At 39.9% G+C, this 18,656-nt stretch overlaps 1 protein-coding gene across 1 annotated transcript in view; it reads left to right on the forward strand.

Annotated features, from left to right (window-relative positions):
* The first annotated feature begins 619 nt into the window (after positions 1-619).
* TRPM3 (transient receptor potential cation channel subfamily M member 3) overlaps positions 620-18,656 on the forward strand; it is a 418,048-nt gene continuing 400,011 nt past the window's right edge. Inside the window, exon 1 of the mRNA XM_083576479.1 lies at positions 620-852. Coding sequence (XP_083432605.1) covers positions 829-852 — 24 coding nt within the window. The 5' untranslated portion in view covers positions 620-828. The remainder of the gene's footprint in view (positions 853-18,656) is intronic.

Below are 18,656 nucleotides of genomic sequence, written 5' to 3' on the forward strand. Positions count from 1 at the left end.
TTGATCCTAACACAGCCAGCACTTCTCTGTTTTCATCAATTCAGAAATAAATAAATTAAAGATACTGTTATATTAATTAAGCACTTTTCAGTGTTCATCAGCTCAGAAATAATGAAATAGCCTGTTGGTGTTAATTCTTCTGACCATTGGTTATATAGTGCCATTCCCTGTGTCAAATGGTACACTTTTATTTCAAGTAACAACTCACTCTGTGGAGAAAAATACATGGCAGTGTGCTAAGGGGAAATTTGTTTCCTTAAGAATCCAGCAAATTTCAACCAACAAAACCACTCAGTCTACATACAGATGCAGACCCAAAGGTTTTCTTATGCCTGAAAGCATTTAACACCATTATTAATAATGTGGCGTAGTTCACAGAGCACTTTAAAAGCCAGCTGGGATAATTATCACCTAGTTTTAAAAGCAATATAAGCACCCAGATGAGGAAATTGATCAGTTTAACTCAGGTGACAGATGGCAGCCCCCCACTTCCTCATGAATTGATTATCTCCACAGCTGACAAAAACACGAGGGTTTTATTGTAAGAGTCAGCTTAGGCACAGGGTGATTAGGGCTTCATTTCCACATCTGCAGCTCAATAGGCAGCAATGTCAGAGAAGCGCAGCTCAGCCAAAGCCAGTCACTCCAACCTGTGGCAGAAGCAACACGCCAGAAGTCTTAGCACGCTCCTTGCTCCCCTCACCTGCACAGCTGAATGGAGAGCTGCTGGCTCAACCTGCACTTTTGCTGTATGTAGACTTCACAGAATGAAGAACAGACAAGTGGATTCGTACTGGTCAAACTGTTAAATAAAGCTCACCTGCCCCAATGAAGAACAAACCAGCCAATTTGGTGAGTCTTGCATTTCTCTGGAAAGTTCTGAAATTAGATTAACATTTATTTAAGGGTTGTCAGATCCAGGGTGGGATGAGACCTCTGGGCCTTTAATAGTGGAGAACAGAGGATTTTAGCAGCATTGACTTTTCCCTTAATTGTAGAGCAATGATTAGAGAAGCTGCACCTGATGCAATTTTCTGTTTGACACAGCTTTTTATGTCACTTATTTTACGAATCCTAAATCTAGAGCAAACTCCAGGGTTTAAAATGATTTGCAAATGAAATCTGAAATACAGTAGAAATTCAAAGCTAATAATTTGGTGAATGATTGTTCAGAAACACTGCCAGGAAATATCAATAAGATGCAATAATAACATGCAGTCAGTTCTGAATCTTTGGGGTTCACCAGATTTCTGGGCACGGGGGAGAGGACAATCCCTTGTGAGTGTTTCCTAATTCAGTATAGTTCTAGCAGGGAATATGATGCAACTGCAAAAAATACAAATTATAATACATGAGAACAGTTTATTCTGAAATAATCAGTGGACTATATATTATAGTAGCATGTTATTATGTCTCATTCCAGTGTTAGGTCAGTGTATTATATGTTTATTATTTGTTCAGATTCTTCATATATCCATTAGTATATATTAATAAAACAAATAATTTCACAAATATATGAAAAAGTATGACATTGTAAGCTATAAAATATCAATTTATCTGCTATATGACTGAATATCACTGTACAATTGCATGCCAATGATATATTGTGTTATTTTGGAACAATAGAGTTTACACTGTATTGAAGCTTTCTAGAATTTAAATATTGCCTGTTGGCCTGTTGGCCAGCAACAACAAAAAGCCTGTATTATTTAAAGTTTTTCCTACAGTTATTTAGAAATGCACCTACACTATTATAGAGCTGGTAAAAATAAGGTCACAATCCAGGGTAAGTTAAGCACTGTTAATTCTAATTGATTCTTAATAGGACAGTTAACCATGTGCTTCATTTTTTCTTTGTCAAGTAAACAGGGTTTTAAAGTGCTTACTTTTGGCAGTTTTTTTGCGCCTTTGGAATTGTATTTTGCAATATTCAGGCAGAATTACTACAGTTCTGAAAACAGTCTCAGTTAACACAGTGTTTCATAAGAAAAGTAATATGGTAAAGACAAATGGCAAATGTTACACTGTAATCTTTCTGGACTTGATGCTTTGTTGCATTTTATTATTACATTGACAATATTTGAGAAAAGTAAGTTTTCTGAACAATTAAAAAATAGGTAAATTTAAAACTTGATATGCCATTACAGTTTCTGTTTATGTTATTTTTCCTAGTTTCCTGATCACACAATTTTCGGCAAAACACTTTTTTGGTTTATTTGTTTTCTGTGAGTCCAGTGTTTTAAAGTCACCTACTGCAAGAGCAAGTTAGCAAAATATGTTTTAGTTATTTATTTGTGGATTAATAAAATCTGTGGGATAGATGAAACAGAGTCAGATTATTTCACAAACATATTAATTTTATACCCGAAAACAACAATTACATATTGGATCCCACCCCCACCCCCCAATTTTATTTACAATCCTGGCTGCATTTACTGCAATTGGAATATTTTTCTACACTTACTTGATAGCTCATTTAATTGTATTGCAAACCTGAAATGCCAAAATTCTCCAGTAATGCAAGCCTATACATGTCTACTCAGAAATTAGCACCATTGCGGATTGCAGCTTAATTTTCCTAGCCAATAGACCAACCTTCATCTCCAACTTTGTGGCCTCCAGATATTTTGGAATGAAACTTCCTTAAACCACCATCAGCATGACTGGGAGAGATTCAGAGGGACTGACCTCCTACATAGTTTGGTACATTAAGAGAGTTTGAATTTGTCATGTGGGTTTATTCGTTTGTTTGTTTATCTTCCTAATTAGAATTGGAGTTTCCTGTCTTGTATTATGCTCATTGGATAAGTTTGTTTTGGTTCTAAAACTAGACTCAGGTGAATTTGCCTTTAAGTAGTTTACATCAGTACAGATATATGTTGCAATTTCAAGTGAAAATAGTAAATGTTATTTGCTTTAGAAGGTTCAAACATGCTTTTTAAAGCACATTTCTCTCTGTTAACTTGGGAAAGTTAATGACTTCATCACCTTTTTGTTCTTTTAATGCAGACATTTGCAAAATACTTGGTGATTATGAATTCAGCTGTTAGTTGTTAGTGCTGCTTTTGATGACTTGATAAACTCTGCAGCAATTTGTATGTTGTAAACAGAGGATTTAATTTAAAGTTTAAATGAAAAGCAGCCACTAAGAGGATAGTCTGCCAAGCAATAAACACCTGTTTTCCCCACGTCTTCCACAAAGAACTTGAAAATAATGAAAATACAGGAAAATACCTGTAACAGCAGAATTGCGTCCTGGTGGGATTTTCTTAGCCATGCCATGCAATTGACAGTTTTCTTTCTCAAATATCCATTAACAAGACTGTAGAATCTGGATCACCTTGGAAGAAAACATAGCTTGTATTAGGTGATATTTCCATTTATATTTCTTACTAATTAATGAAAACTTTAGCTTTCTGGTACAAACTACACTTAGAAAAATCTTCCACTGAAAGTTATACCGTAATTACAACACAGTAAACTACATTTACCACAAAAAGCTGTAGGTAAAACTCTAGTATGAAGCAGAAGTTGCACGAAGACAATTTCTGACAATAACTGAGCCTTGGTAGTCAGCATCTACAATCAGTAACCTGTTGAAGTATTTGTATATTTCACTAACATACACCAATACTTCACAAATGTAGGTGTTGTTACTAATACTATATTGCAAGCAAACAAATATTGTCAGAGGTAGGCATACCATATCAGAAAAACTGCCTTCCCTTTTTCGGTACAAAAGTTTCAGACTGAGATAGAGAAAACCACACATTGTGTACAAAGTACATCAGTAGTTTCTGCCAATTTAGCTTTGTTTCATTCTCTCACCTCATCATTCAGACTTTTAGAGACAGACTTTTTGAGCAAAATCCTTTAAGCATGCAAACTTGATCAAGTATTTCAACATAAGTAACAGATTAGCAGTGTATTTTTTATCAGGACTAATAGAGAGGCTATGCATGGAAACAGGCTTGTGAGAAATGAAACAGGCCATTCACACATGCAAGTTGATATAGGTGATCGGAGATTTTATCAATGGATCATAGAATCATAGAACTGTAGGGCTGGAAGAGACCATGAGGGTCTAGTCCATGGGTAGGCAAACTAAGGCCCAGGGGTCGCATCCGGCCCAAGCGCCTTCTAAATCCGGCCCGCGGTCGGTCCGGGAAGCAGCGTGTTTTTCCATGAGTAGAATGTGTCCTTTTATTTAAAATGCACCTCTGGGTTATTTATGGGGCATGGGAATTCGTTCATTTTTTCCCTTCAAAAGATAGTCCGGCCCCCCACAAGGCCTGAGGGACAGTGGACCGGCCCCCTGCTGGAAAAGTTTGCTGACCCCTGATCTAGTCCAATCCCCTGCAATGCAGGAATCTTTTGCCCAAAGAGGTGCTTGAACCCACAGCCAGAGAATAAGAGTCCCATGATCTACCAACAGAGCTATCCAAGCTACTGTAGCACAGAGAGAAGCTTAGCCAACTGAAAGCTAGAAACCAGGGAATATATTTCACTAATCAGCTTCTTCCTGTCTCTAGCATTCCAAACCAATGATACTGTGCTCAAAGCCTCCATCCAACATAGACACCTAGGCTGAGAATCCTGGTTTTTCTCCTGCTGTCAGGTCCACCGTGTGGCAGCTATGTTTTGGGGGGTTCCCCTTGTTGGAGGAATGGGAAGGCAACTCTTCCCAATTCCCCCTTTCCCTTACAACCCCAGAAATCTGCTCCAGAGGGTTGGGTGATTCTCCTGAGCATTGTGGGGTAACTGAAGGAGGAAGGATGAATAAGCAAAAATTGCTTTTCCCCTCCCTTCAAGCAACATGGTCATCTGCTGGATCTTGGTCTTGTCCATGAATGGAAGAAGCCCTTCCTTTTGAAGCCTAGTTAGGATCCAGGCTAAAGCCTCCCATTCTGGGGCATTATACATGCACTCCTTGCATACAGACCACTTCATTACGGTTGCAAATACCCGAATGCATTTTTTTTAAAGTTCTTTTTTTGGGCGGGGGCAATTCAACACTACTAGGGAGTATAATGTGAAGGATAGAACTTTGATAATAAAGAATAGTGCTTTGTGTTGGCATATTGATTATAGAAGAATATGCTTGAGAAGCTTTTATCCTGTTGAACAGTGTATGTTCAGCTAACATATTAACTATCTGTTGAACTAAATGAACACAAAGGAAATTTAATACTTTTCTCTAAGCAATAGCCTCATAAAATTATTGTGGTATGTTTCCTAGGTGTCCTCTTGCTTGTATTTGGTAGTCAATACTTGCTCTTCCTTTCCTTTGCTGTGTTTGACTGGCCACAGAGGGGCAATGCAGCCTTGAGAGAAGGCATTCCTCCACACTGAAAGCAATGGAGTCAAGGTGACTTGCCAAAACTTTTGAAAAGGAATAAAATATCGTATACTTCTTTCCCCTTATGGATAAAGATATCCAAAACAACAAGATAGAAGATATTTCAACTCATAAGAGTAGCTCAGAGAATAGTGTGACTCAAAATAATTTTTTAAGCATGAAATGAAAAGCTGCACTTACCACACACACACACACGCAAACACACACACTCAAGACTTGCCACTACAAACCAGAGGATACCGCCAATGAGAAATGAAACTGGCAGAGCAACTAAGCACTGCTTACATTGCAGAAGGTACTCCAGGCTGTTGATCTACTGCTATGCTGAATTAGAATTTTCATTCTCTAGGGTTTTAGAAATATTTTAATGCATGTACAATGTACAATTGCCATGTTTTGGAGGGTGGCAGGTTCTGTCCTTACAAGTGCATATTCCCTGTAGTTTTTCAAAATACCCCTGTAGATACAGTTGGCTTTTCAAAGAGCTCTGGAGGAGCAGGGCGCCCAGAAGTGTCAAGAGAAAAGCCTACTATCATGATGGTGCCCCCCCCCCCCATATATATTCATTGCCTGAAAAGGATTGTTTCTTTTTTTCTTGGACTGCCAGCAGGAGTCTGCACTTTTATTCTGCAAATGGAAGGGTTCCTCCCAGTTATGGAAGGAAATGAAGAACTCCAGCAGATGCTCCCACTAGTAAAAGAGGGAAAGGTCATTACTACTAAATTGAATTTAGGGGGCAGCGGGGACTGGACAACAGACTTGCAAAAGGCAAGACAGACAAGGGAAGGGGCGAGAAGACATAGACGAGGGAGATCAGTTCAGGCCAGGGTGATCTTCTTTCTTGTGTTCTTGCTCCAGTAGTGGTGGGTGTAGCCAGTGCATGGGGTACCTTTCTGCAGCCCCAGGGCAACCAGCCATGGAAGCAGAGTTCTTCCTGGCAGGGAGGGGATAGGGAAGCAAACTCTCTGCAGCTGCTCAAGGATGGATGATGAACCTCCCAGGAGAAAAGGAATCCAGCATTTGGGTGGCCTTTGGCACCCTGGCTGATGGCAGAGAGAGGGCAAGCTTCTGTTGCCCTTCAGCTCTGGAAACTATGGCAATGGTCAGTTGGACCCAAGTGTTTTTTCTGCCAAGCAGACTAACTGGTGATTGCTGACATGGCTGTTTCTAGATTCCCAGTATATCGTTGAATATTAATCTACTAATTAAAGTTCTTTAAACAGGTGCTAAGCTAGGGCACCTAGTACCATTCTGTCATGCCAGTACATGAAATTGTTTCCTCCAGATGGTCAGGCGAGTGAATGTCTTTCTGCAAGGATTCCCTCTTGAGATCCTGCTTAGCCCTCTTTAGTTGCAATACTCATTTAAATAATTCTGCATTTTGCACAGAAACTGGGTTAAACGCTATTATGTGATTTGCAAATTACACTTCCTTTGCACTTTCTGCAGTCTAACATTTATATCAGCAACAGCAGGTCTCAAATTGCTCAAAATGTTCATTTTAGCCATGAAGATTCCACTGGCAGATGTTAATATGGTACATAAGTGGTTAAATGAAAACTGAGCAGCGTATATCTACATACAATATTTTGGGAAATAAACATGGTAGAATAATGAGATTTTTCATTATCCCCCATTCCTGGTATCCTGATTCTTAATTTGTTTTTAAAATATTTGCTTGTTGATTTTGGTGGAGAGTTTATTTGTGCCACTCTTTCTTTGTTGGTGCTGACCTTGAAAGCCCTAAATGGCCTCAAAGGCCCAGTAGACCTGAAGGAGCATCTCCACCCCCATCGTTCAGCCCAGACACTGAGGTCCAGCTCTGAGGGCCTTCTGGCAGTTCCCTCACTGCGGGAAGCAAAGTTACAGGGAACCAGGCAGAGGGCCTTCTCGGTAGTGGCGCCCGCCTTGTGGAACGCCCTTCCATCAGATGTCAAGGAAACATACAACTATCTTAATTTTAAAAGACATCTGAAGGCAGCCTTGTTTAGGGAAGTTTTTAATGTGTGATGTTTTATTCTGTTTTTAATCTGTTGCCAGCAGCCCAGAGTTGCTGGGGAAACCCAGCCGGATGGGCAGGGTATAAATAATAAAGTATTATTATTATTATTGCTTCTTGTGATTTCTATCCAATGTTCTTCATGCTTAGAGGAAACCCATTGAAATTAATGACATGTCTAATGTAGGTCCAATTAATTTGAATGGGTTGCCTCCGAGTATAACTTAGTTGAATACAACCCAATATTTATCCATCATCATGGTCAAATTTTCCATCATTCCTTTCCCTCCATTATGTCAACTGGCATCTGTACTTTTCCTTTAAAAGCAAAAAACCCAACTCTCCTTCAGCTGATAACAAGGGGATTTCATTCTGCAGTTTCCCTACTCTTGGCTTGCTTAGATAACTATAATTCCCTGAACTCCCTGTTGTGTTTCTCAAGAAGCACAATCATGTAGCAATAATTAGACGCTGCAGAGCTTATCCTCATAGGTACAAAAGGGTGGGTTCCTGGCCACCACAGGTCACTTTTGCAGCCATGAAAAACACCAATTGAATCTTGGTCCAATAAAAGCACAGGAAAGTTATCAATCTTATTCCAAAGTTCAGAAGTGACAGACATGGAATTAAGAACAGAAAAACAATGCAAAAGCCTTTACAAATAGAAGTTGACATGACAGTAAATGCTAAGAATTTAAAGGGGAATAAAACTCTATTTTTTCTTTTGCTCCTGACCATACTTGATATCGTTTATATATTTACAGTTTTGAGGTCAGACTCAGCATTTTGTTATGGACGGTCCAAGGCAATTTCTTGTAGCCTCTTTACCAGATAATACTATGCAAGATAGTACTATAGAATATTAATTAAATAATCTAAAGGCTTATGTCCATTGAGAATAGACCAGTGAGGTTCATTCATTCATACATATTGTCACACACCACCCCCAATCTCCACAGCAGTGCGAGATTCCAGAGAGCTCCAAGCAAACTTTACCCCAGGTTTGAGTTTCCTTTTACAAAGGAGGTGCAGCAGGGACTGTGGTGTCTGTGTGATGTATTTGCCCATATATACACCCTGTGCCTGCCATGGGGGGGTTCAGCGCATCAGCATTCCAAGAGGGCCCTGCTCCTCCCACAAGCTCAGCACCACCCTTCCCTGCAGCTTAGCCCAGCTTCCTCCAAGTCCAAACTCTCTGCTCTCTCATCTCAGCCCTTTATCTGCAGAGGGAACGAAAGCCCCATTCATGTGCATATCACATGGTTCCTTTGAGAATAATTATTGGTTTTCAATTACAATCCAATAATAGCCTCATAATAATAATAATAATAATAATAATAATAATAATAATACAATTATGAATACCAATCATTCAAATTCCAAATTATATAATTTAGATAAGGTGACCCCCCATGTGCTAGAATTGATGGCTTGATTATTTGCTTTATTTCTGCATTCCAAAATCTTATTAGTTTCCATTACATTCCAGTCATAATAATCCCTTATACAATAACTGCAATATTATTAATAATTTCTATTTGTGTTGACACATTAAATTATTTATAAAACTGCAACTGAGGAACTCAAACTATACTCTTGTTCTTCCTGTGTGTGGCAATTATTCTGTCTGATGTTTCTTCCTGTCCTTGTAAGATGTTATGTCTTTCTTTCCCTCAGTTGCTGCTTTTCTCCACCATGCCTTGGGCAAAGCTGATATCCCATTGTTGTTCCAGAAATTTCTCCATTACTTCATCCTGTGCTCCATCCCGTGCTGCAAAAAATCACTCTGTCCCAACAGCTAACTTGTTTTCACCATTTTCCCTCTCAGCCTGGGAAGAAGAGCGGTCTGTCAAACTGCAGATGACTCAGTGATGAACCTTATCAGTTCCTTGGCAAGTTCACACTCCTTTTATTCTTCCGTCCAACTGAAGATATATGAGCAATTATACTTCCAATTAAAAATCTCTAGCCCAACTCCTGTATGGCTCTCAAATTAGCCCCTCTGCCAACCTTAAGACCCTTGAAACAGTACAATCAAAATTCTTAAGATCATTATTTGCTACCCCAAAGTGTACACCTAATGCAGTCTTAAGGCAAGAGGCAGGACTGCCCAGAGTGGAATTAAAAGTCTGGGAGCAAGCAATATCCCTCTGGCTGAAAATCCATTACAATCCTAAGGGACTGTTACCTTGCTTCCTGGCCGCAGCTCCCTATCCTCCTTGGCTTATGCAAATAACTAATAAGATCAAACAAATTGGCCTAAACCCTGAAAATCTTTTTACTGAAACTCCGAACAAGGCAAAAGCAATTGTCACTCAGAGACTTTACGATGTCGAATTACAACAAGAAGTCGCCCTACTCCCGGAGACGTATAGATGCTTAAAAGCTTGGCCTAATTTTGCAGCTGCCCCTTACTTAACTAACATCACTAACGAAGCTTATAGATGGGCTTTCTCTAGAGCCCGCTTTGAGACAATGCCCTCAGCAGTGCTGTACGGCAAATTCACGCGGGTACCAATGCATGCGCGTCTCTGCCCCTGTATGTCTAATAAGGTAGAATCTGTCACACACATCCTTCTATTTTGCGAATTTTATAGTGAAGAACGAGTTCAACTTATTTTGCCGCTTTTATCAAAATTTATACCCCTACAACATTATTTGGAATCCTCCCCCGAAATTCTACGAAAATACCTTCTGGAAGATTCCTCAAGCTCAATATCATATGAGGTGGCCAAATTTAGCACTTTAGCAATCAGGAAGCGTAAATCTCTTCTGTTGAATGGCACACTGCAAAGTTCCCTTGTGTAATCTTTTTTTTTCCTTTTCTTTTTTTCCCTTTCTGATGTTGTTGTTGATCTCTTTTTGTCTGATCTTGTGGTGTTTAGTGTTACTGGCTTTTGCCGCAATAAAACTTGAAAACTTGAACTTCCAATTAAATTAAATTCCTAGTGCTCTTAGTGTTATTCAGTTCATTCCGTAAATAATAAAGGATGGGGAAGAGTCAGCTTTATTTTTCATCATAAACCTTTTGCAAAATAAAGCTTCCCTCCTTTTTTCCTTTTTTTTTTACACGCACAGTTCTGTTTAATGTTATATTCCATATCTATAATCCAATTTCTTCCGTCCTCGCTTGTACAAATATAATTACTTGAACTAACATTCAGAGGAGGGTTGCCAAATCATAAATGTAGAGAATAAAACTTTAAATTAAGAAACCATAGGCTCCCCTCCCCCACCATCTTTTGCACCGAATGAAATCTTATCTTAAATTCAAACTTTAAAGTCCTTGCAGTTGTTTGTTCTGCAGTTTATGATCTCTTTTTTTTATATATATAAAATATTTATTAACATTTTCAAGAAACACACAACAGACAAAGACCAAAAAATAAACAAAACAAAAAACACAAAAATACATAATATTCAAAACTAAACACAAAAAAAATAGAAAAAACACATAAAGTTTCTGTAACTTATAATTCTTAACCTTATTTCTCAGACCTCCTCACACCTCCCCTTCTTGTATTCCAATTTAAATTGTCAATTCAGCAAGTCCTTAACTTATTTCTTTACCTTAACTTAAACATTTATTCTAACATACTATTATTTTATTTTACTTCTTTTTTTCCATTTCCTCAATTTATTTTTAACAACCTTATTTTCAATTAATTTAAAAAGAAAAAACCAATTTTACCTTATTAATATTATACATCAATACTTATACCTCATTATTTATTCTTAGACCTTTTTCCTAAAGTCGACCAAAATTTCCCTTCCACGATTTACCCAATATCCTTACCACTAACAAAATATAAAAAGCAAATTATCCTTATGTACCCTTTGGATTCCCAACCTCCACCCACCCTTTTCCCGGTTCCAGTCCCCAACCAATATCCGTCAGTCTTTATGTTATTTATTTAGCCTGGAGATCTCACGTCCGAGGCCCTTATATCTCTCTCAGTTCCTTTCTGCCGGTCTCTTTGATAGTCTTTGATATTAAGCCCCAAGTCTCGGAGGGGCTCCGGCCCAACAGAATCCATGTTGCTTCCAGCCGGTCCTCCATCCTTAAAAGCAAAGCCTATGGGGTGCTCCAACTCTTGTTTCAAATTTCTTTCAGATCCAGATGTCCCCAAAGCTCCAGCTTTCCCCTTCAACAAATTTGTAATCCTCAGGTCTTCAGATCTCCTCCAAAGAGGGTCTCTCCATTTTCCAGACTCCCATTCAGACCAGGCTTTCCACATCCAGTTTTTATTGTCCTTTTTTGTCATCATGTCAGGCCTCATATTGTAACTCTCCTTTAACTCCTGCAAATCTCCTGCTCCTCCTTCATTTTCTTCAAAAGCCACATATTGCTCCATCGTATCTACACTTTCAGTTTCATTTATTTGTTCAGTAGAATAGGCTTCCTGTTTCAAGTCCTTATCAGACTCAAAAATGTTGTTTACTGTCCAGTGTAGTAGTGATGCCTCTGTAGACAAAGCATTGTATTCATCTTGCAAGTTTCCCAAGAGAACGAGTGCTCTGTCCAATTCTGCTTGAAATTTACGTACTCCAGCCATTTTTATGATGTAGTGTCCCTATTACCCCTCTAGGGGGATTTTAGTTCCTTAGTATTCCTTTCAGCTCAAAACCAAAAGTCCAGTTATTTTGTAACAGTCCTCCTTGTTTTCAACAAATTATACCAAATAAACCAGCAAAAACAGCAGAAACAATGTTCTCTTTTTCCAGCTGACAACTAGCTGACTAGCAGCTCACTTGACAGCTGTCAAAATCTTCAATACAACAGGCTTTCTCATAGGACGTTCCCGGGTCTCGGGGGGGGGGTGAAATTTCAACTCCCAAAATTCTTTTTATCCTCCAGTAAATCTTCTTATCGTGTCAAAACCGTGAAGTCAAGATCTTTCATTAAAAAACAAGAGACAAATTCTCTCGACCTTAGCTGCCCAGTCCTTTGCTTTAAATTGTTTACAAGAGGGGGGGTGGACTTCCTTTTTAGCCCCTTCCCGCTCGTTCCAAATCCAAAATTAAAAAATTTTTTAAGGTTCCAATCTCCGTATTACTCACGGGTTTATATTTTAGAGTCCAATCGGTCTTGGAAGAAGTTGGCGCTCTCTGTCAATGGCTTGCGGCTTCACTCCGTAGGCGAGGGAGTACTCTCAGCACCACCACCCTGCCTCCGTTCCGAAGCCTTTAAAAAGGCTCCGTCGCGGATTGGGGGGGCGCAAATGGTGCCCGCCGAGTCTCTGTGTTCACAGGCATCCGCGCCTGTGATTTTAAGGGTCTCCGCTTCGCCGCAGCGGCCAGACCCAGACACTACGGAGCCGATTCCCTCCGGAGCTCGGAGGGAATCCGCCATTAAACAATGGCGCCAACCCGGAAGTCTGCAGTTTATGATCTCATCTCTTCTAGTGCGCACCTGTACTTTAGTCCAATTAAGCTCTAATTAACAGGAGAACCTCTGCTTCTTAATGGCGGCGTTGGAGGGTTTTCTCCAGGTGAAGTGTTTTGCACTCAGCACCTCGCAGCCTCCTGCAATCCATGCCTGAGTGAGAGCCAGGTACCAAGACGAACTGTGAGTGAACCCTGTTCCCCCCTGTCCCTGGGGGAAACTTCAAGGATAATTACCCTCAGTCATCCTTGTTTTTCCTTCACCAATGATCACCGCCGTCATGTTGGCTGCCACCATTAAGGCAGAGTGGAACCGGAAGCCATCACATGGTTCCTTTGATCCTGTGTTGTGCTAATGCAGGCTTCCTCAACCTAGGCCCTCCAGATGTTTTGAGGCTACAATTCCCATCATTCCTGACCACTGGTCCTGCTAGCTAGGGATGATGGGAGTTGTAGGCAAAAAACATCTGGAGGGCTGAGGTTGAGGAAGCCTGTACTAATGGTTCATTACCCCACAGACCAACAACTCCAAGGGAATTAGCCTGGGTTAATTAGTTTTTAAAAACACATGCTAATTTTCTAGGCTTAAGAGTTATCTGATACAGAACTCAAGAAGTTTGCTCAGCTACATCAATTCTTTCACACATGCTAATTCCAGAGAATTAACAGCATCTAGCACACAGCTCAAACACACACCTGGGTCTTGCATCCATTTTAACACGCAGGATCTGGCATCCAGTTCAACACTCGGGGCTTAATTAAATCCTGCCACTCACTGGACATAATTAAATTCTAAGATGCAGATATACTGAAGGATTTGAGAAGACTATTCATGTACTCAACTACAGCTATAAGGATGCTGCTTGTCCAGAGATGGAAACAGGAGAAAATGCCAACAAAAGTGGATTGGCAGATGAAATTATTAGAGTATGCAGAGATGGCAAGACTGACAGGGAAAATCAGAAATGAGGAAGATCCAAACTTCAGTAGGGAATGGGACAAACACAGACTGTATGTAAAAGAACACTGAATCATAGAATCATAGAATCATAGAGTTGGAAGAGACCACAAGGGCCATCGAGTCCAACCCCCTGCCAAGCAGGAAACACCATCAGAGCACTCCTGACATATGGTTGTCAAGCCTCTGCTTAAAGACCTCCAAAGAAGGAGACTCCACCACACTCCTTGGCAGCAAATTCCACTGTCGAACAGCTCTTACTGTCAGGAAGTTCTTCCTAATGTTTAATCTGTTTAACTGTAATCGCTTGAGTTGTTTGGCAAGCTTTTAGTAACTCTTGCAACGCTAGAAACACTTTGGATACTTTGGAGGACTGTAATGTGGAAAAACTATACTATGCAGTTGATTTAGATATATAAAGGACCCACGGAGGGGAGGAAGGAAGTCCTAAGATTCGGAAGAATCTTGTTTGATTTTAAAATTTAAATGTAGTAAATGTGAGATTTATTTTGTAAAATCAATAAAAATTCTAACATGTACTGAGTTCAGAAATTAAAATCTTGCCCCAGTTTTAACACACACACCAAACCCACAGAAGTCTGACCTCCATAAACAGATAACATTATTTAATAGTACCTAATGTATGCATCAAAGCAGTGCTAAGCAATGTTTACTTTGACGCTGTTATTCCTTTATATGGAGTGCAAAGGGTCAATTAGATTATTATAATAATAATAATTTATTATTTATACCCCACCCATTTGACTGGGTCTCCCCAGCCACTCTGGGCGGCTCCCAACCAAATATCAAAAAACAATACAGATTGAAGAAAGGGGAGCCCCCAGGTACTTGATTCAGCCCTGCCTACGATTCCTCTCTCTAACCACCCTGCCCCCAACATAAATCAATTTTACTTGATGAAAAATCTGAAAAAAGATGAGCTCTCGGCAAAGGATTTACAGCATAGGCAGTTTCTGAGAAAGGGACTGGTGGTGTCACAGAGGTGCTCTTGCAATACTTCAAATAATGTTGTACAATGTTGATGTAATGGCTTGGGTCTCTCCCACACACGTGGGATGACTCTGGCAGTTAATTATTTCAGATTTATTAATCAAATCAAAAGGTCCTGGTCGGAGCTCAGCTAATCTCCATTACCCTCAGAAAGCACAGTTGCCGGAACTGAGCGCCGCCCTTCCCCCCCAACAGGAAAACCCCCACCTTCTCTTCCTGTCCTTTTCACGCTTCTTGGCCAGTCTTGTGAGCTACGAGATTTTGGAGAGAGCACTCCCTGTATTCCTGTGTCTGTGTCACTGTCTGAGCCAGGCACAGGCAAACTCCGGCCCTCCAGATGTTTGGGACTACAGTTCCCATCACCCATGACCACTGGTCCTGTTAGCTACGGATCATGGGAATTGTAGTCCCAAACATCTGGAGGGCTGGAGTTTGCCTGTGCCTGATCTGAGAGGACAAGTTGCATTCTTTCACTCTGGCTCTCTCTTTCATTTTCCCTGTGTCCAGAGATCAGGTTATGGCTGCTCCCTGCTGCCTCTCCCTCCCCTCTGCATCTCCCTCTTACCTGCTCTCTCTCTATGCCTGTGTTCTCATTCCCTGTCAGTGAAGGAACGGAGCTGACAGTAGAGCATGGTGAGTCTGCAATAAAACACAAATGCAAAATGAATACATAACACATGTAATTACCTAAAAGTATACACAGTAGAACTGTGTAAGTACTAAGAATATACACCGGAGCATTGTAATTATGAAGAAGGAATGTTATATAATAAGACTAGATGTTCTTTAGCTGTCAAGGTTAAAAGTATTTACTAAAGAAACCACAGAGCCTAGGGCTTGCCGATCAGAAGGTCAGTGGTTCGACGGGGTGAGCTCCCGTTGCTCAGTCCCTGCTCCTGCCAACCTAGCAGTTCGAAAGCACGTCAAAGTACAAGTAGATAAATAGGTACTGCTCCGGCGGGAAGGTAAACGGCGTTTCCGTGCGCTGCTCTGGTTCTCCAGAAGCTGCTTAGTCATGCTGGCCACATGACCTGGAAAGCGAAATGAGCGCCGCAACCCCAGAGTCATCCGCGACTGGACCTAACGGTCAGGGGTCTCTTTACCTTCTTTACCTGAAGAAACAAATGTGCTTCTCTTCATGAAGTGACGAATTAAAACACCATGGGCAGGCCAGCTCTTTCAAAGTAGTGAAATCTTTAAATACACAAACAGTAAGTCTATAAAGTTTTGGCACTATTTGTCTCTCAGTCTCCAACAGATTCAATAAATAGTGGTTATTCAGTAGTCATTGCAAGCAATCATTCAGGTCATCTGTATTTCCAAATATTTGCATGAATTTTATTTCTGCTTTAGTTAGAAAGGGGGGAGGTCTTGAAATTATGAAACATTATGTTTTTTAAAAAAAAATTCAGTGAGCAGATAACCTGTAATAAATTACATTGTGAACTTCACAATAATTTGTATGCACTTCCTGGGAAAATAAATTCTGCATGGGCTCATATTGTCTCCCAAAGCCTCTGATTCACTAAGGAGGTTTCAAATTCCATTTTTTTTCCATTTGCAGCCCCCCTCAGGAGCTCTTTCCTTTGTCCTCTTCTTATTGACTTTCCAGAGTTGTTATTTGTCATGTATAGTATTGAGCACTTTCATCTTCCTTCATACAGCTATGATCTTATTTTCCTGATAAAAATTTAAATCACAAAATACAGATTACTCTCATCACTTCATTGTAACAGTAATCATTAAACAGTAACAGAGGCTGTTAAACTACTTGCGACTAAAAGTACTTCTGCAGAAAACCCACATGCTGTACCTCAAGACTCAGGCATGAATTGTGTAGGTACATTTATTTTTAATTACAGGCTGGCATTAATGTGGCATGTGATAATGTTGGCTTTGTTAAACCTTTGTTACAAAAAGCAGATACAAAGACTTCGTAGACAAGCATTTTTAAATATGCACATCTTTGAAAGGTTTCACTTTCTTTTTCTGATTTTCTGTTGACATGTCAAAATTTCCATGACGGGGAAAATTAAGTCTATGGAGATATTTTAAATGTTTGCATAGCGGTTCTCCATAGGTCATATTATATACTTACGTTTCACAGTGCTATCTGCAGAGGATTCTGGTTATGGGCCTCATTAAATTAAGTCCTACTCAGAGTAGGCTTATTAAAATAAATGAGCCCAAGTTAATCATGTCCATTACCTTCAATAGGTCTACACTGGGTAGAACTAGTTTTGAATAGCACCTCATGTGTACTCTCCATATATCTTGTCTGAATGACTTGGCCATTCACATTCAATATAATTACTCCACTATAGGTTTTAATTTATGTGGCATCATTAGCCATCAAGCTGAACTAGTCTTCCTCAACCTGATACCCTCCATATGTTTTGGACTACAACTCACATCAGTCACAGCCAGCATGATGAATGCTCAGAGATAGGATCAGTTCGCCCAGTGGTGCAGAGGACAGAAATAGTCACTTGGAAGGGGAATTGTTGTTGCTTAGGGCAAGGTGATGGCGAAGGGCTGTGCAGATGCCCCAGCAGGAGTTCGGGTTTGGCTCTACTGCCGCACTCACACAGCCCTGACCTCTCCGCTACTCCTGGCTAGGGATGATGGGGCTTGTAAATTGCAGGCCACAAGGTTGCAGGCGGCTGCATTCATGGTTTCGTGAGTTATAAAAGAGTCTAGCCTCCTTCTGGGCAAGTACCTTCAACTCTTCTCATGTGCAGCCAAGAGGAGAAGTTCAGAAGCTTCCAGTTCCACTTTAGGTTAACCACAGTTTCTCTTTTCATCCAGACTGACAAACCGTGGTTGACATTAACTATGGTAGCTTCTCCTCCAACCTATGAGCTGCTATAGGAGGACAGATTTGCTTCCCTTACAGTTAGCCATGGACAAATCTGTCAGTTTTAGTTTCTCTCCATTTCCCAGTTCTCCAGTTCTCCATATTTCTGTATCAGTTTGCAAATGTTTCTTTTGTTCTCAAGAAAATTTGTCAGCATTTTAAGGCATTTCCCCCCGATATACACATTTTGCCTGATATACACGTTTTTAAAGCAATTTCCCATAATATAATGCATTTTATATGTTAATTTCCCCTAATATATGCATATTTATGCACACTTTCCCCTAATATATTTATGTTTCTAAGTACACATTTAGCAATAAATGCAGCTTGATAGTAATGACATAAGCTACTGGTGAAATACAAAGAAAGATACAAATAGTTGCCATGTTTATTGCAGGTTTCTGAAATTGGTCCTAACAAGTAACTATAATGGAGGGAACTTTCTATAACTCATCCATTTCACAACCCACAGCCTCCTTAGTGATAATATAAGTGCAGATATGTTACCTTTTGTTATATCTTATGCTATACCTCTGTAGCATTGTCCTATGTATGTACTTTATGATATCAAGAATAAATTTATTTTTAAAAAGATATTGCCACCAGCTTAGGGAAATCAAGAGTATATTGTCTCTCAGCTGTTCATATCATGGACATCTAGACCTGCGGGATGGGGGGGAATAACAAATGAGAAAATAGAAGCTATTACAGATTCTTAGTGCCCTGTATGTTTTAATTAGTGTTTAATATTCCAGTCAAAAGACACTAACTGAAGCATAATGAAGCCAAATAGTATCTATAGGCCCCATCTCCATGACAACAAGTTTTACTGTTTAAAATTATAAATTGGATAGGCTGAGAGACATTGAATTTTGGTAAGGGAAAATGTTAACTTCTTAAATTGATTGACTTAGGCTCTTCACTTACAAGTTGGAACTTTCTCAGTGATTAATACTGCAAAAGAAGCCTATTTTAATCAGAAACTTTTCAATGGCAGAATTCAGACGTTCAAGTGATTTGAAGAAATGAGAACCTTTAATAGCTGCAGCCATTCTGGGTCTGTTTACTCCCTTTTCCTCTTCAG

This window comes from Podarcis filfolensis, assembly GCF_964270895.1.
Source record: "Podarcis filfolensis genome assembly, chromosome: 11".
NCBI lineage: Eukaryota > Metazoa > Chordata > Lepidosauria > Squamata > Lacertidae > Podarcis > Podarcis filfolensis.